At 49.6% G+C, this 19575-nt stretch overlaps 1 protein-coding gene across 1 annotated transcript in view; it reads right to left on the bottom strand.

The window, feature by feature from the left end:
* Positions 1 to 18019, bottom strand: part of myo18ab (myosin XVIIIA b) — a 125989-nt gene extending 107970 nt beyond the window's left edge. The window contains exons 1-2 of the mRNA XM_064303243.1: positions 17863 to 18019; positions 9142 to 10316 (exon numbers count right to left, since the gene is read on the bottom strand). Of these exons, the coding sequence (XP_064159313.1) occupies positions 9142 to 10161 (1020 nt within the window). The 5' untranslated portion in view covers positions 10162 to 10316; positions 17863 to 18019. The remainder of the gene's footprint in view (positions 1 to 9141; positions 10317 to 17862) is intronic.
* Positions 18020 to 19575: the final 1556 nt, after the last annotated feature.

Below are 19575 nucleotides of genomic sequence, written 5' to 3' on the forward strand. Positions count from 1 at the left end.
AAAAAAGTTAGATTAGAAAACTGGCGAAAAATAGAACTAGCTGGCAGCCATGTTGTTTGGCACCTTTTGGTGACATCAGAGTAGCAGTTCTGCCATAGCTCATGTCCTTTGGTAACACGATAGGCAATGGCATCAGTACGTTCCAGCCTGGTTTTAAGCTAGTCCTGCTGGTTTTGAGCGGGTCCTGCAGGTTTTAAGCTGGTCCCGCTGGTTTGTAGCTGGTTTTGGCGATGGCCAAGCTTGCGACAAGATGGTTCAGATAGCAACCGTGCTGGCAAGACCACGTTCGGCTGGTGGGCCAGCTTGGTACAGACAAAGGACCATCACCAGATGGTATCCAGCTGGAGCAGAAGCTGGTTCCAGCAAGATTCCATCTTAGGCTGGTAGCTGGAATGTACACCAGGGTTACCCCTGGGTGTAGTAACAGCTGTTACAGCAACATTCATAAACTGCATTTCATAAGCTATGAAATGTGAACTACGACTTCACATTTCATAAACTATTTCTATACAAATGTATTTTCCCATGTCTACTTTAGGATTGCTACAGTAGGGTTTACGGTTTATATGGATTTTGAAAGGGAACTGTTATTTCAGTTCTCGGTTGGAACATTAACACACGTATTGCTTTATTGCTGTTGCACTTTCAGGTAAGTAACTAGCAAAGCATACTTAGTAAAACATTCAGGATTGAGTTGTGATTGTGCTGGCCTCTAGCCATTTAATATGCAGCCATATAACTTTCAGTTATTTTTTCCTAGGAGCATCACATTTTCACACTGTTAAAACAGTGAAAGTCAGTCGGGCACATGGTCCTGTTAGCATACAAGTTAGCCCACAGGCCCAAAGGACAGAAATAGACATTATTTATCTGTTTGTTTTAACGTGTAACGCTTGACCCCACCGCCCCCCACACTCCACCCTACATCGGCCCACTTCCTGATCCTTATAACAGGATTTCCTCCCGAAATTATCCGGCTGACACATAAAGAGAGGGTCACCCGCATATCTGGGTTCAGAGAGAATTCAGAACACAGTGTGTGTGTGTGTGTGTGTGTGTGTGTGTGTGTGTGTGCGTGTGCGTATGAGCGATGTAATCGCAACAGGTCCTGGCAGTCGAGTTAAATTCCTTGCATTTCACCCATCGCAAATGTCATATGAAACACATTTTCAGGGTTTGATAAGTGGATTTGAAAAATATTTGCCCCAAAACACTAGCAAAACGTCTTGCCAGCAAAAATATGGGTGTATGCAAAATATCAAGTGATCTTAATAATGTGGGCATCCTCTGTTCATGGTAGTAGCTTCTCTCTAACCCATTCAGAAAGTGGTGCTTAGGACAGTATACATGTGCGTGTGTGTGTGTGTGTACACACGTGTGTGCATGTGTGTGTATGTGTGTGGGTTGGGTGTGAGTGTGTGTGTGTGTGTGTGTGTGTGTGCGTGCGTGTGTGTGTATGTGTGTAGGTTGGGTGTGAGTGTGTGCGTGTGCGTGTGTGTGTGTGTATGTGTGTGGGTTGGGTACGAGTGTGTGTGTGTGGGTTGGGTGTGAGTGTGTGTGTGTGTGTGTATGTGTGTAGGTTGGGTGTGAGTGTGTGCATGTGGTGTGTGTGTGTATGTGTGTGGGTTGGGTGTGTGTGTGTGTGTGTGGGTTGGGTGTGAGTGTGTGTGTGTGTGTGTGTGTGTAGTGTGTGGTTGGGTATGATGTGTTGTGTGGGTTGGGTGAGTGTGTGTGTGTGTGTGTGTGTGTATGTGTAGGTTGGATGTGAGTGTGTGCGTGTGGGTGTGTGTGTGTGTATGTGTGTAGGTTGGGTGTGAGTGTGTGCGTGTGTGTGTGTGTATGTGTGTGGGTTGGGTGTGTGTGCGCGTGTGCGTGTGTGTGTGTATGTGTGTGGGTTGGGTGTGTGTGTGTGCGTGTGTATGTATGTGTGTGAGTTGGGTGTGTGTGTGCGCGTGTATGCGCACAAGCGGGTATTTCTGACATCTGACCCCTCTGTGCATTCCTCAGTAAATGGAGATTTCGGAACATCATTCCCTGCCAAAGAAAATTATTTTTTCAGATCTACGAATACAAGTTCTGCATGCCTTTACCCCCCCCCACGCACCCAACATGACCTGACCTGACCCCCACCTCCTCCCCATCTTCCACAACCTACCCCCCCCCCCCCCAATGAAACTAAGATCAGCTGAAGAGGCCTGGCCTGTATATCTAAAGTACAGACCTACCCCCCCCAACATACTCACTAATCTTCCTCTCCAATTATCTATTTATACCTCCTGCATTATGTCTCCAGAGGCGAAGATGGAATGATGGCTGACGTTTCCAACTGCCTCTTCCTGTTCCGTTCTGTTCAGCCTCAAACACAGGATCCAGGCTGCCATGGTGGAGCAGGACTCGGTGCTATAGCCAGGCGGTCATGGTGAAGCCAGGACTCTGTGCTAAAGCCAGGTTGCCATGGTGAAGCCAGGACTCTGTGCTATAGCCAGGCGGTCATGGTGAAGCAGGACTCTGTGCTATAGCCAGGCGGTCATGGTGAAGCAGGACTCTGTGCTATAGCCAGGCGGCCATGGTGAAGCCAGGACTCTGTGTTAAAGCCAGGCGGTCATAGTGAAGCCAGGACTCTGTGCTAAAGCCAGGTTGCCATGGTGAAGCAGGACTCTGTGCTAAGGCCAGGCGGTCATCGTGAAGCCAGGACTCTGTGCTATAGCCAGGCGGTCATGGTGAAGCCAGGACTCTGTGTTAAAGCCAGGCGGTCATGGTGAAGCAGGACTCTGTGCTAAGGCCAGGCTGTCATGGTGAAGCAGGACTCTGTGCTATAGCCAGGCGGTCATGGTGAAGCAGGACTCTGTGCTATAGCCAGGCGGTCATGGTGAAGCAGGACTCTGTGTTAAAGCCAGGCGGTCATGGTGAAGCAGGACTCTGTGCTATAGCCAGGCGGTCATGGTGAAGCAGGACTCTGTGCTATAGCCAGGCGGTCATGGTGAAGCAGGACTCTGTGCTATAGCCAGGCGGTCATGGTGAAGCAGGACTCTGTGCTATAGCCAGGCGGTCATGGTGAAGCAGGACTCTGTGTTAAAGCCAGGCGGTCATGGTGAAGCAGGACTCTGTGCTATAGCCAGGTTGCCATGGTGAAGCCAGGACTCTGTGCTAAAACAAGACTCTCATGGTGAAGCCAGGACTCTGTGCTATAGCCAGGCGGTCATGGTGAAGCAGGACTCTGTGGTAAAGCTAGGCTGCCCAGGTGAAGCAGGGCCCTGTGCCATGGTGGAGCAGGAGGCTGAGCACCTCTGGACTCCAGCAGGTAATTTCAGGGCGATTAGGACCTTAAATCTGCGTGTGAAAGAGTCTCTTTCCCCATTTTCAGTTTCCTTATGCTGTGCTGATAATGTGTCACAGGAAACATGCATGCGCAAACACGCATATGTACAGAGCATGAACACGCAAGCACGCAGGCTCAAACACATGTGTACTCTTTCACAAACACCAGGCCACACCCATTTCCTGTTGGCATGTACAGTGTGTCAGTGCCGATTTCTTAATGTTTTTGAGTGGTGGTGACTCAATCTCGAGAACCAGCTGGAGAACCTGAATGCTGAGGTAAACTGATCTTCCAGGAAGAAAGGAGAGGAGAAGGGAGGAGAGGAGAGGGGGAAGATGGCAGATACCATGACAGAGGACAGACAGCAGGATGAGGCTCATTTCAGAGTTATTGGAAGGAGAAGTTGCCTTTCTGAAGGATACCGGGTCAGGGTTAGAATTCGGTGGTTGAGATTAGGGTGAAGGGTACAGGGTGCAAATCAGCTGCTTTTATCCCCCTCAGATTTATGTGTCTGTTTGGGACAGGCTCACAGACACACCCCCCGCGCCCCTCGACCCCCCCAGCTGTGAAAGGAGTAAATCACACTGCCGCCTGTCTCAGCGCCCAACTCCTCACATCTGGACCAAATCTCAACCCCCCCCCCCCAAACACACACACATGCAAACACACACACATGCGCGATCTCACACACTCACACACACACTTCCTCTCCTGTCAGAAAACAAGCCTTTGTTCAGGCTTTACATTTTGTTTATTGACGCGTCCTGAAATAGAACGCAGCTGAAGATTCCGGAATGCGGAAAAGGGGGACAGGAGCCTGCGTTCCCGAACCTCGCCGCACATCCTGCCATTTACTCCAGACAAACGCAGATACGTTTTCCATGCGAGCCTCATTAGCTTACGCACAACCTTGGTTTCCTGACAAAGTTAAAAAGCCATCTGAGCAGCCCAGTGATAACATCTCCTTCCAGTCTGGGGGGGGGGGGGGCGGAAGCAGTCACCTCAGTGAGCCTCGGATGCAACTCCCCCCCCCTGCCCCCCACAAAACAGCTTTGAGAACCACTCAGACAATAGACGCCTGGCACTTCCCCCCCCTTTAGGAAAATGCAAATAAAATGAACGGAGGCCTATTGTTTCCAATTAAGGCTCCCCAGCTTCCTCATAAGGTGGACGAGAGCACATTCACAAAGTGGCTGCAAGCAAACCGCCATAAATCCGGCATCATACGCACAACTTTCCCATCAGCACCCCATAAAACCCCCGCTCCCCCCGCCCATGAAGTTTTCCGACAGCGCGTGTGGAAAAAACCCGCGGAGAAAGTTCCGGACCGGACCGGACGGGGGTCGTTAAAAAACGACGCAGCGGCGCGTCACTGGCTGATGCCGGACGCCATTCAGGAGAATGCCTCAGGAGCGTAGGGGAGTTTCAGCAAAGAGCCCCAGCAGGAAACGGGTCGGTCCCGGGGGGCGGTACCGCGGCGGAAAGAGCCGGAATGGCGGCTCCCGCTCCCAGACCGCGCGGAGGAGCCGCTCTGAGGAACGTCCGGGCTGTCCGCTGGCTCTGCGAAGGGGCCCATTCCAGAGCTGGGGCCCCTGCTCTGTAGGGTCAGATACCAACCCACAGCCCAAACTTCACAAACTCTCTTTTAAACTCCCCTGTGTAATGAAGCCATATTGCTTATATTGAAAGAGAAGGGGGCGACCAATCAGTCTGGGTGTCTAATCTTTTCCTGAGTGTGATTGGCCGATTATACTGATCCTTCTCAACCTCAGCTGAGCTGATGTGAGGTAGGTATCTTGCACAAAATAAGCACCACACCACACATAACCAAGATACTCAAGGTCAATGGCTGTGGTTGAAGTTGGTCACCCTCACATGCACCCTCACGTGCAAGGTTTGCACATTATTATGATAATTATTATTATTAGTAGTAGTAGTAGTGGCAGTAGTAGTAGTAGCAGCAGTAGTAGTAGTATTAGTAGGAGAAGTAGTAACAGCAGTAGTAGTAGCAGGAGCAGTAGTAGTAGAGCAGTAGTAGCAGAGTAGTATAGTAACAGTAGTAGTAGTAGTAGTAGTAGAAGTAGTAGTAACAGTTGTAGTAGTAATACAGTAGCAGTAGTACTTAGTAATTTCAGACGTAACCTAGTAATATGCTGTGAGTAATAACTACTGCATATATACTGAATTTCAGCCACTATCTCTAAAGTGATGTGCGTATAACATGCTGCTGTTGCACAGGGCAAGGTGATGTGGCAGGTGCTGTGTGGACAGGGCCTGGAGGTTTGTGTCCTGGGGGGGTTGGGGGGGGGTCATAAGCGTGGGGTGGGGGGGTTATCAGAAGCAGCTGTTCTCGGTCTCCTCCAGGCAGTTAACATCTCAGAAAGAGGCTGTCCCAGCACGCCACTCTCACTCAAGCACACACACCCATCTACACGTATGCGCACACACACACGTACACACACACACACCCATCCACAGGCATCCACATGCACACACACACACGTACACACACACACCCATCCACATGCATCCACATGCACACACACACCCATCCACACATACACAGACATGTACACACAAACACACACCCATCTACACACACGCAAATCTACAGGCATTACCACGCACACAGATTCACACACAAAAGCAGTCACAGCAGCAGAACAGGGCTACAGAACAGTGACATCACAAACAGCCGGTCCACAAAGTCACGCCAGCGAACAGCACACAGAGGAGCAGCAGCAGACACACAGGCACACGGAGACCTCCTCCTCCCCCACTGTGTTTCAGAGCCAGGGTAACACACCCACAGTAAACTGCCTCCTTCTATTGGGGGAGTAAACTCCCCACAAGTCCCAGGGAGCTCTCGTTTCCACACTGCCACTGTTTGGCAACAACAGCCTCCCGCACAGGCCTTCGTTTGTCTGGGGGTTTTACACACACACACACACACACGCAAACCCAAACACACACACTCACATACACGCAAACACATAAACACACACATTCACACAGACACACACACACAAACGCTCTCAAACAAATACACACACATGCATATGCACAAACACACACACACACCCACGCACACACACGCACACACACGATGCCTGACACCTCTGATCCTGACTGCCTTGCCAGGTGTTGGTGCCTGTTCCACCTCCACAGAGCAGCCTGGCCACTGTTCCTCCCGTTGGGCTGGTTCAGTCACAAACGCCCTTAAAGCCTTAGAGCAGGAAACATGACCACAGCGGCAGACCCTGGTCTCTCACCTTCCGGCGTTTCCGTGGCTACCTGCCGACCCGTGACCCTTGACCCCGTGACCCGCACCACGCGGCCTCGCCCCGTGAGCGTGGCCCGGACCGCACGCCCACACGGGCACCTGGACAGGAGGGAACCGGCACGGCAGGTTTGCCGCAGACGCATTCCCGAGGCCCTGTTTGCCATTCGATTCCTCCAGTCTTCCGCCATTCGGAGAGCCGCTATCCCCGAGGCTAAGCGTTACATGCGGGCGGGGAGGGGAGCTTTGGGGGAAAAATTCTCCAAACGTCAGGGTAATGTGATTACTGCCCGCAGGCACCCAACACAAACACATTCAGGACGAAGGTTCACGGCAGCTGGCAGGACAAAGTGCAAAATACCAATTATGAGTGTTGCTGGAACATTTCAGTAGCATTTCCACTGCAGGGGAATCACATGTATCGAAACGCATGTTTTCCCCCCACAATTGACGGAAGTAGTGAATTCGCCTCAGGCAATCTCCCTCAGCGCAGGGCATTCAAACTGCTCACCCCCCCTCAGATATTATCCCACTCGTACAACGGCTTACCAACAGAAAGCATAAGGCCGACTGCAATCAAAACCTGCACTTCATACATTTATTCTGTTCATATTAGATGAAGAAATATAATATATATTTACATGTTTCTTCTTTTTTTTCCATACTGTATGATAAATGGAGCCAAGTTACAGCACATGGTTGTACATGCATGGCCTTCATGAGAAAATAAAAAAGATCCAGGGGGAACGTATCAGACTCAATCAATCGATCCATTACTCGTACCCATCCCTATACTGTACACACACACACACACACACACACACACAGAAAGCTTAGTCGCTCAACAGACTGCCCTTATCTAAAGTTCAAACACAGAAGCCAACCATAAAACGTGCGATAAAAGCTGCAACGGTTTCCTCCTGACCTCCGCACCTCCAGAGAGGGGAACTCCATCCTCTCAGTTTCCCCTTCAGGAATCACACCTTATCTGAGCGAAACCGCCACGCGCTGTTTCAATCACACCGATTCTCACACGGGAAATGGAAAAAAAGCCAAAAACGGGAACCCGCGCGCTCCATCAACTCCCCGCCTCTCCACAGAGAGGGCGGAAAAACTAAGATGGCCGCCATCCGCAGGGCTGCTCAAACCCCCCGGCCGGTGGAGCGAGGGGACGTGCCTGTGAACCCTGCGGGGCGTCCGAAGCACCCTAAATACCGCCCTCCTCTTTCAGCGACCGAGAGCATTCAACAGGTTAAAACAGCGTAAAACACAGTTGGGTTAAACCTGCAAACAGGTCATCATCAGCATAGAGCAGACAGAGAGCTTTCCGGAACGTAGTTTCGGGGCAGACTCAAGGACATAGGTTATTTAAAACGGGTGCTACATTGCACAGTGCTGGTCCACACCGGGTCATTTCCTGTTGAAGAGCAGGGTGCGACAGAGGGAGAGAGAGAGAACCCTTTCATCGTAAGAGCGGTACCATGAAGGTATCTCAAAGTGAAACCAAGGAGGGTGTGGTCATCCTAGCAGCAGGGTGGCATCACACGTCACCCACAGTGCGTTACAAATCAGGTGGCAGCAGCACACGAGGCCAGCCTGTTTAAGCAGGGTTTGTGGAGCGGAGGGTGTGATTAGGGGGTGTATTTGGGGTTATATTTGGGAGGTGTATTTGGGGGTTTGGTTAATCAGGGGATTGGGGTACTCCGAGAGGGTGGATTTGGTGGCGCATCTGGGAGCATGTTGTGGGTACTAGTTTAGGCCAGTCTGTTGAGTGGATTGCGCAGGGGGGTATTCGGTGATATTTGGGGTACTCACGCAGCAGGTTTGAGTTTGAGCTTTTGGGGCGGTATTCGGCGAATTTTGGGGTACTCACGTTGTAGGCCAGTCTGTTTGAGCTGGGTCTGTGGCGCAGGGGGTGTATTCTGGGTGATATTTTGGGGTACTCAGTGTAGGCCAGTCTGTTTGATTTGAGCTGGGTTTGTGGCGCAGGGGGTGTATTCTGGGTGATATTTTGGGGTACTCACGTCGTAGGCCAGTCTGTTGTTTGAGCTGGGTTTGTGGCGCAGGGGGGTGTATTCTGGGTGATATTTTGGGGTACTCACGTCGTAGGCCAGTCTGTTTGAGTTTGAGCTGGGTTTGTGGCGCAGGGGGGTGTATTCTGGGTGATATTTTGGGGTACTCACGTCGTAGGCCAGTCTGTTTGAGTTGAGCGGTTTGGGCGCAGGGGGTGTATTCGGGGGGTGATATTTTGGGGTACTCACGTCGTAGGCCAGTCTGTTTGAGCTGGGTTTGTGGCGCAGGGGGGTGTATTCGGGGTGATATTTTTGGGGGTACTCACGTCGTAGGCCAGTCTGTTTGTTTGAGCTGGTTGTGCGAGGTGTTCGGTATTTTGGGTTAGTGTAGGCAGTCTGTGAGCTGGGTTTGTGGCAGGGGTATCGGGGTGATATTTTGGGGTACTCAGAATGTAGGCCAGTCTGTTTGAGCTGGGTTTGTGGCGCAGGGGGGGTGTATTCGGGGGGTGATATTTTTTGGGGGTACTCACGTCGTAGGCCTCGCGGCGCTGCCCCTCGCAGGCCCGCAGCCAGCAGCGGCTGAGCTCGCTCAGCTCCAGGATGGGCTGCACCTTCAGCCGCACGGCGTCGCCGGAGCGCCGGATCATCTCCACGATCTCGTCCCGCGTCCTGCTCTCCACGTTCTGCCCGTTGATCTCCACCAGCCGGTCGCCCGGCACCAGGCCCAGCGCCAGGTCCTTGGTGCCGGCGCCGGGCTCGGCGAAGTGCACCGCCCGCCTGTAGGGGGCGCCGTCGGCGGCGCGGTCCAGCATGGTGGTGCGGCGCAGCGAGAAGCCGAAGTCGCCCGTGTTGCGCCGCTGCAGCTCCAGGTCGCGCGGCTCCGGCATCGCCGCGGCGACCAGGGCCGGCAAGCGCAGGTCGGCCGGGAAGGTCTTGTCCACCACCTCCGGGACCCGGCCCGCCCGGGCCTTCCGCTGCCGGTCGAACCCCTTCCCCTCCAGCTGGAGAGAGGGGACCGCCGAATTCTGCCCCGAGGGAGCGGAGCCCTCCGTGGGACTCTCCCCCTTGCTCCTCCGGGCGAGGGAGGGCGGCTTGGCCGGCCTGCCCCCCCGGTCCTGCCGGGACGCCCCCCGCCGCCCGTCGGGCGCCCCCTCGCCCCCCTCCCCTCTCGGGTCGTGGGCGGAGCCGGACTCGCTCGGCCCCCCGGCGTCCGGCGGGGCGCTCCCGCGGTCGCCGGCGTCGTCGTCGGCGTCCGGCTCGATGTCGCCGAGCGTGAGGTCGGAGCTGCTGGCCACCTTGATGGGGATGGGGTTGGAGATCTGCAGCCGGCCCCGCGGCTCCCGCGAATCCCGCGACTCCCGCTTGGAGCTGCGGTTGAGGTTGAAGAAGCCCCTCCGCAGGCTCATCTCCTCCAGGCTCAGGAGCTCCGCCGCCGACATCCGCTCCTTCTTCTCCTTCTTCTCCTTCTTCCGCCCTCCATCCTTCTCTTTCTCCTTCTCCTTCTCCTTGTCCCGGTCCTTCTCTTTGTCCTTCTTGATCAGGTGGAACATGGTTGCTCGTCACTCCAGACGTGTTCGAGTTCCCCCGCCCCGTATGTCTGCAGCAAAGGGGCTTGTTCCATGCAGAGGCAAGAGGAGTCTGGGACTGTTCTCTCTCTCTCTGGGCGTCCGAGAACAGTTTCCAAATTGTGAAGCACTGAAGCACCCTGGAGACAACAGGAGAACAGAGAATTAAGTCAGTCTTCTCTTACGGCAATATAAAACAAGAGTAGGAGGTAGCAGCCCTGACACACTCTACATTTCCAAAAGTATGTGGACACCCCCTTCAAATTAGTGGTTTCAGCTATTGCAGCCACACCCACTGCTAACAGGTGCATAAATGCAAGCACACAACCAAACAATTTCCATAGTCAAACATTGGTATTAGAGTTCTGTGACTTTCAACGTGGCACAGTCACAGGATGCCACCTTTCCATCCCACGTCAGTTCAAATGTGTGTTCAATTCAAAGGCAAATTTCTGCCCTGCTAGAGCTGCCCCAGTCAAGTGCTGTTACTGCGTGATGGAAACGTACAGGAGCAACAACGGCTCGGAGAATGGGACCACCGAGTGCTGAAGCGTGTAGCGCGTAAAAATCATCTGTCCTCGGTTGAAACGCTCACTAGTTCCAAAACTACCTCTGGGAATAACATCAGCACATGAACAGCTCATCAAGAGCTTCATGAAATGGGTTTCCATGGCCGAGCAGCCGTACACAAGCTGAAGACCACCATGTGCAATGGAGAGGTGTAAAGCACATCGCTATTGAAGCAGTGGAAATGCATTCTCTGAAGTTATGAATCACGCTCCACTATCTAGCAGTCTGGTTTGGTGAAGGAGGAACAATGGTTTGGGGCTGTTTTTCATGGTTTAGGCTAGGCCCCCTCAGTTCCAGTGAAGGGATATCTTCACTTTCAAAAGAACTGTGCACTTCCAACTTTGTGGCAACAGTTTGGGGAAGGCCCCGTGCACAATGTAAGGTCCATAAAAAATGGTTTGCTGAGTCTGGTGGGGAAGAACTTAAATGGCCTCCACAGAGCCCTGACCTCCACCCCATCAAAAACCGCTGGAATGAATTGGAATGCCGACTGCGAGCCAGGCCTTATCGCCCAACATCAGTGTCCAACCTCACTATTGCTCTTGTGGCTGAATGGAAGCAAATCCCAACAGTCATGTTCCAAAATCTACTGGAAAGCCTTCCCAGAAGAGGCTGTTACAGCCGCAAAAGGGGGTCCAGCTCCATATTAATCCATATTAATCATTTAGGATGATTAAACCTAAATTAGCATCACTGTGGATGATTAATCCTAAATTAGCATCCCTGAGGATGACTAAACCTAAATTTACTTTTATTTAACCTTTATTTACCCAGGGTAGGTTCACTGAGCACGGATGCTCTTTTGCGGGAACGCCCTGCTTCACACTCATACACTTTCACACCTGGGAGCTGCCCAGTACAACCACAATCCTCTATTGTTGGCCACTGAGCAGCTCCACTGTCAGCATCACTGTGGATGATTAAACCTAAATTAGCATCACTGTGGACTATGGATGTTATCAGTTCATTGATTAACTGTTAACCTGATGAGAACTTTGATCGATTAATATAAATGATCAAACAATTAAATTTCAATAAACCAATACAATGAATAACCTTACACTGGTATTTAGATTTTATTAAGCTCGGTAATGGTATATTGGTACATTTTACGGCTATATGTTACAGTTTTCAGGATATAGCCTGTTAGCGGTCTTCTGTTGGGGGTTTCGCTGCACTTCAAATTATTTTATGCATTTAGCGAACCTACCTTTTTGTTCGCTGTTTGTATGATTTTGTTTCTTGCCGTAATGGCCTTAATGCACAACAAAAATCTTGTTTTAATGATTGATTGAGCATGTCTTAATAAAGCCTTTGTAATACAAATATACATAGCAGATTTTGAACTTATCGGTTAATCATTATTAATCGATTAGTGGGAAGAATTGCGCAAAATTTGAATCCCTACTGTGGATGAATAAACCTCAAATAGCATCACCATGAACTGAGATTTATGGCAGAAATCCAGGCTCAGAAAATACACAGGGAGTAGGCGTGGGTGCAGTCTACCATAAAATCTGTGTCAGATTACACCAGAGAGCTGCTCTACACACACTCCCTGCTTTCCAAGTCTTCCCACACACTCCCACCCAAATTAAAACTCCTCCACTCCCTCCCTCCCTACATACTCATTCTCCCACCACCCCTTTACTTGTTCTCTACTGACACCCCCTCAGTAGTCGACCACAGTCCCTCCACCCACTTCAAATCTTAAATAGCGGCAGTGTAGTACAGTGGACAGAGGGTACACAGCATGTGACAGTGGTTGCTTGTATCTCTAGCACAGTGGTGTCAAACTCGTGCCATGGAGGGCGTGTGTATGCGGTTTCATTCCAACATTAATGCTGCCTTTATTGAGTCCATACTCATTCAGCCATATGCTTTAACTGCATTGAAGCACAGAATATAAGAAAATTTTATTTAGACAATGCGGTCATCATAGACGTCGGGTCACCATTGTGCACAAACCTGCATCCCTAATTCAGCAAATAATTTAACTAATTATATAATCAAGATCTGAGGCTGGAATGAAAACCTGCATACACACGGCCCTCCATGGCACGAGTTTGACACCACTGCTCTAACATGAAACTGGTTGTGGGTTTAATTCCTTTGTGAGGCCACTGCCATTGCAAACTTGAGCAAGGAATTTAACCTGACCTGCTTTAGTATATACCCAGCTCCATACATGTGGATTGTGTGCAGGCTGTGTGCATCGCTCGGGATAACAGTGTCTGACAAAAACCTAAATGTAAATCCATCCATCCATCCATCCATCCATTATCTAACCCGCTCATTCTTACTCAGGATCACTGGGGGTTGCTGGAGCCTATCCCAGCATGCATTGAGCAAGAGGCAGGAGCACACCCTGGACAGGTCGCCAGTCCATCGCTGACCTAAACGTAAATGTGAGCTGAATTACAGTGCGGAGATAACTGTGGCATTTCCCCCATTAAGAGCGCTACATCAAGACAGAACCTGACTGACGGAATGGTTTTGGAGCGGAGCAGGAGCGCTGGCAGGGCCAGCCTTCGTTGGCTCAAACATCTCACCCGTCACAGCGAGCCCGCTATTGTCCGAGCGCTAAATGCGTTTTAATAGAGGAAAGCCCGTCGCTAAGCGGCGCTCGGGGACTCGCTGTGTACAGCGGGGGGTCCGGGGGAGAAGCGCTGGGGCCAGCGCGTCCGTACAGAAGGAATAGAGAGGGGTTTACAGTCATGTCCAGGGGGGGGTGCAGAGGAAGAGGAAGTGCAGTCACGAAACCCCCCCCCCCGATCAGGCCTCAATAGAGGCCTCGGGCTCCCAGTGTGCACCGTCCCGACTTCCAAAAAACATCCCCCCCCCCCCCCCGTTCCCAGCAGCGGGAGACCCTCAAATCTAAACAAGAGGCTTTAACGAGAGGTCACATTCTTCCCCCGGAAGACAGGAAACGGAGCTTTACACTGGGCCAAAAACGCTCCAGAAGACAGCAGGCAACTCAAGAGACGCAAAAAGCGGTCATTTAATAAGCACAGACGGTGTTTGTTTAAAGATTTCACTTTTTAGGACCCCTTTCTAAGAGAGCGGGGCCTTACGGGGGGGAACTCCCGGCCCCCTGCCTGAGGACATCCTAACAGGATCATCCAGACCTTACTGTCCAAAACAGCGTATCGGATGTTTAGTGCCTCTGCCCGGCAGACCCTGGGTCAAACACGTATTTGTTTTGGATTCAAATATTTTTCTGTGCTCTATTGCTCTTGCCTGGTGTAATTGAGCCAATATGACCAGAAGGTGATGTTTGTACTTTTTGAGAGTATTTCATTGGTTCAAATACACCAAACAAGATTAGTACAGCATAGAAAAGTATTTGAATCCATACAAATACGTATTTGACCCAGGTCTGCTGCCCAGTGTCCGGTACTGAACCGACGCTCTGATTTCTCACTCATGAATAGGCCCAGACCTACAGGGAGGCATCATGGGTTCGTCTCTCCGCTGTGTCAGAGCTGAGGTGCTGGGTCAGAGCTGAGGTGCTGGGTAAGAGCTGAGGCGCTGGGTCAGAGCTGAGGCGCTGGGTCAGAGCTGAGGCGCTGGGTCAGAGCTGAGGCGCTGGGTCAGAGCTGAGGCGCTGGGTCAGAGCAGAGGCGCTGGGTCAGAGCTGAGGCGCTGGGTCAGAGCTGAGGCGCTGGGTAAGAGCTGAGGCGCTGGGTCAGAGCTAAGGCACTGGGTCAGAGCTGAGGTGCTGGGTAAGAGCTGAGGTGCTGGGTCAGAGCCGAGGCGCTGGGTCAGAGCCGAGGCGCTGGGTAAGAGCTGAGGTGCTGGGTCAGAGCTGAGGTGCTGGGTAAGAGCTGAGGCACTGGGTCAGAGCAGAGGTGCTGGGTCAGAGCTGAGGCTCTGGGTAAGAGCTGAGGCGCTGGGTAAGATCTGAGGCGCTGGGTCAGAGCTGAGGCGCTGGGTAAGAGCCAAGGCGCTGGGTAAGAGCTGAGGTGCTGGGTAAGAGCCACACGGCCAGTCCTGCTTCAGGCACAGAGTTTCCATAAAGAAGAGATGAAAAAGCTGCATTCCTTTCGTTAACCCTCAACCACTGGAACGTTTTTACTGCAAGTCAAGACAGCTGGCTCAGCAGACACTAAGGCCCAGGCATCACCAGAATGGAGCGGGGCGGGGCCATAGGGGGGCCCGAGGGGGGGCGGGGCATGGAGGGTTTGGAGGGGGGTTTTAATGTCCCCGGTGCACACCGCCATAAATCTGCCATAGACCTCTGACACGCCAGAGAACAGCAGCAGACCAATCGACTTCCTTTCTTTTACGCACACAGGAGCGTCACAGGCATCAGCTTCCCCTCCGCAGAAGAGAGGGGCCGTGTCCGAAACAGCGTACTTGCCTACTATTGAGCATACGACTCGTACACAAGTTGTATGCACCTCGTATGCTTGATAGTAGGCAAGTAAGCTGTTCCGGGCACAGCCCCGGTCCGTAAAGCAGCCCGCGGGACCCACCCACTACAGTTCCATGGCGACCGCGTCCCACAGGCGCCCCCGTCAGCGCTTAGGACAGCCCACAGGGCTTCCAGCACAACCTATCACAGCATCACACACAGAAAGGATACACACACGCGCGCACGAGAGCGCACACACACATACACACACACACACGCACTCAGGAGCACACACACATACACACACATACACGAGCGCGCACACACACACACACGTGCACACACACACACACACACACACACGCACCCAGGAGCACGCGCACACACACATACACACACATACACGCGTGTGCACACACACACACACGTGTACACACACACATGCGCACACACACACAGCCACACACACACACTTCTTTAAAACTGTATATAGACTGCTCTATAATTCATGAGAGGATATGTTCCAGGCATCTGACAACTCAGGCATGTCCAGACTCTCTGCATTTGACTTCCCTTGCCCTGAATAACACCACACAGATCTATGTTACAAAAAACTGTTTACTCATTTATTTATTCATTCATTTTTTCATTAATCCTTGTGTTCGGTTTGGGTCAAACTGACCCATTTAAAAAATTTCCTAAAAGAGGACTGACGCTTTTGAGAGATGCACGTCATAACCAGTGACTAAATCAGTGCAAATTTGGTTCTCGTTTTGTGTTTCTATTTGTTGTTCATCATCTGTATTTGCTTTATGTTTTTTGCCTACATGGTTTCTTTGAATATAATATGACAACAATTAAAAATAATTGAGAATGTCAGTTCAAAACAATAAATACCAATTATCTACGACCTGAAAATTTAAAATGAATGACACTTTCATTGGTAAATGTGATTTAGTAGAGGGAAATGGCCACATATAGTGTTCATATTGTTTATAATTGAGATAACGATAATTTAAAGCTAAAGGTAATACATATTATTTTATAGTTTACCCTGTTAAACTACATTGTCAAAAATGGATTTGCACAACATGAAGAATAAAAGTCCCATGTTCACATTGTGCTTAATGTGCTATATTGCAAACAATTACATAAGAAGCGGTAACAACAGTTTTAACTGATCAAATTAAAGACAGAGAAGAATTATCAGGCTCCTAATTAGGTTGCTGAACACGTGTGTTTATGTTCTTTCATAATTTTTCCTTACACTTATTAACGCAACGCAGGTTTGACTCGTTATCATTTGCTTTGAATTCTACATTATCTGCCAAAGGTTTAGTTTTAGTGGCCATGTCTACACATCTTCCCTTATTGATTCACCTCATTCTTTAACACGATCAGTTAAAACATTTTATATCTTTATGTAATCGTTTTCAATATAGCACAATGTTAACAACATGTGATTTTGGACTTCTATGGCAGGTATTTCTGACATAATGTGGTTTACAAGGTAATTCCTCTAAACATGAAAAGCGTAATTAAGAAAAAATAACATCTTATTTAAATTCTGGGATTGCAATTGTGCTCGGAACGTAACCCAAAGTACTCAGCGGTACCGCAGGACCGAGTTCTGAGCACTTTAATCCATAAAGACACGGTGTAGGCTAATTGTAGGATACTGTGACGGTACAAATCCACACCTGACGTCTGGCTGTTCTTTCCCAGTACATTCATAATTATTATTGTAGCAAAGTCACTTGTCTGAGCCGCACAAAACATAGCCTAACATTCAAATCTCCACAAATCTTACACTCTGTCTGGTTTATATTTTATAAAATGTGAAGCTTCACGAATCAGCCGCGCATGTCAATATGAATAATAGTCGGTTCTGCAATTCCGGTGTTTCGGATGATATTCTTCCAATCAGGGCTTGGCGAAGGGGCGCTCCACTTCCTGCATGCTTCGCCAGGATTTGTACGGGAATTTTATCCATGATATCAGATAACATACGTTGCTCTCGTGTATACACACGCATAATTATACCGTTTACGGACGCCACACCACATGCATGCATATCGGTAAGCTAATAACGTAATCACAGCCACACACCCTCCGTCTGAACCGCTAATTGTGTCTGTCTCACCACCCCTTGTCAAAATCCAATGCTTTGTGGCCAGCTGTTCGGAGTAGCTCAGCTAGCTACAGATGTTTTGCTTTATTTGCAAACAGGACAAGCCCTCCACAAACCGCCCGAAAAGAATGTAGCCAGCACAGTTATGTCTCGTAGGCTAATAACGATTAGATGAGTCTCAACATGTCACTTCATACATATGCGTTCGGGTGAAAGCCAGCTAGCAATCAGTTCTGACTAATCACAAAAGAACACTCGCTTTGCAGAAAGTGTCGTTAGCAAGCTATCCTGTCAGCAACCGAGTCAACTAGTTTACAGTATTCCGAGGCAAATGGGAGCATTTTGCTACAGTTCCATACCACCAAGCACAATAACTGCAATAACCAACGAGCAGAGAAAACAACCAGGATCTATGAAAGCTCAACCTCAGCCAGTTCTTTCCCTGCCCTAATTTTTCATCCAACAGCAGTCTGACGCTTGTTAAAAACATCGCTCTCCCGAGTTGAAATAAGGCAAGTAGCACGCTGGAAAATAACTCCGATGCAGCAAGCTAGCTGTGCAGACAGGGCGCATCGGGCGTATCGCATATCTGTAGAGCTAAAATGACACAATATTGTCCAAGACTCACCGAATTACAATATTCCAGAGCTGTGTTGGGTGACAGCGCTGGTTCCGCAGACCTGGTTTCGTGCGCGAGCGCTGGAAAGCAGCGGCACACAGCCCCTGACCGCACGCACGACTTATGTATGGAGCGAGCGTATTTGCAGCCGGGAAACAATCGTTATTGTACAGTGATTCCTGCTGGGCGGATTGGAAATTGCAGCGCGCTTGAACCCAGAGAACGCCCCCGGGTTTGGCAATGACAGGTAACTTAATGGTTAAACGCAAATAAAAAACAAGCCAAACAACGTGTAATTCGTCACTAGATGGAAATTAATTCAATGTTTTGAATAACAATGTTGACAACCATTTTATTAGGCCTATGCATGATTAAAATGTCAGGTGAACAAGTTGAACTATGCGGTTGTTCCCTGCACTTGGAACGGTACTTTTCTCTAGGGTTTTCGACATACTTGTTCCTGGTTATGGTTATACACTTTGTTGTACGTCGCTCTGGATAAGAGCGTCTGCCAAATGCCTGTAATGTAATGTAACATGGTGACCTGTGACTTAAATACTTTAGTGTGTAACTAGCCTACGTACAAAAATTTACAACATGATGTCCGCTCTAGTTTTGACGGCTTAAGACGTCGATTTTTCACAGAGGGTCCAACAGCAGGCCCCTGGAGTTCCTTGAAGATACTGTAAGGGGGTCCATGGCCAGATTTGATATGCAATGAATAGATATATAGTTGTTGGATTTTTTTTTTTATAGAACCATTTTTAAGTTATAATGGGGTCCCCTGAATGCCGTTGGCTCTGGATGAGACTCCCCAGATCAGAAGGTTGAAAGCCCTCGCTTAAGATGGCAAACAGAACTACAGCTTCAGTGCCCTCTACTGTTCTGGAATAGCATTACAGTGGTTTATGGGAAGAATGGGTGCTGTTCATCAGTATGGAAAACTAACTTTTTTTTGAAGAACTAAAAGGGCTTTTTGTGTACAGAGACACATCAATGTGCATTTGTCCTTTCACACGCATTATTTAAAAAAAAACAGGGCCAAGATTTTCCACACAGAAAAGAGAGGGATGAGCCCCTCATTTGTCCAAACAACAGGAATGTACAGAAAAAGCAGAGCAGAGATTTAAAATGCATTAGCAGGCTCTGACCTCTGACCCTCAGGTCAAACCCCACATTTGGTAAAAAGATGGACAGTTAACTGCATGACAAGACTGCAGAAAAAAAACAGATCGGTTGCTCCTGACGTCTTTCATCCGGTGTGGGAAGAAAATTGGCTGCTGCATTATCCCAGGACATGGTTGGGTCCGACCTGTGTGAGCAGAAATAGCCCCTATTAAAAGAAACAGTACAAAAACTCTGGCAATCAGTAGATTCAGTTACTCATTCATACAAGTTTATGCAAGCATGAACTGAAAAACCTAATTTTGACTTTGTGTTTAACGCCATCGTTTCGTTTCCAGTGGTACGTTTTCGCTCAGACTTTCACTTTCTGTTGCTCAGAAACTTTTTCGCTCTTCATAGTTCGTTGACATTTACCTGTATTACTGTAGTTAATTATGTGAAGTGCTATTTCACTGAAATTGTATCGGTGCATAAAGGTTTAGGTTTTGATTTGTGGTTAGAGTTAGAGTTGGGGGAAGGTTAAGGGTTTGACAGGAGACAGGAGTAGTAAAGTTGTGGTTGGAATTTAAAACCAACCAGATATAATGGTTTTCAACA

This window comes from Anguilla rostrata, chromosome 12 (assembly GCF_018555375.3).
Source record: "Anguilla rostrata isolate EN2019 chromosome 12, ASM1855537v3, whole genome shotgun sequence".
Lineage (NCBI taxonomy): Eukaryota > Metazoa > Chordata > Actinopteri > Anguilliformes > Anguillidae > Anguilla > Anguilla rostrata.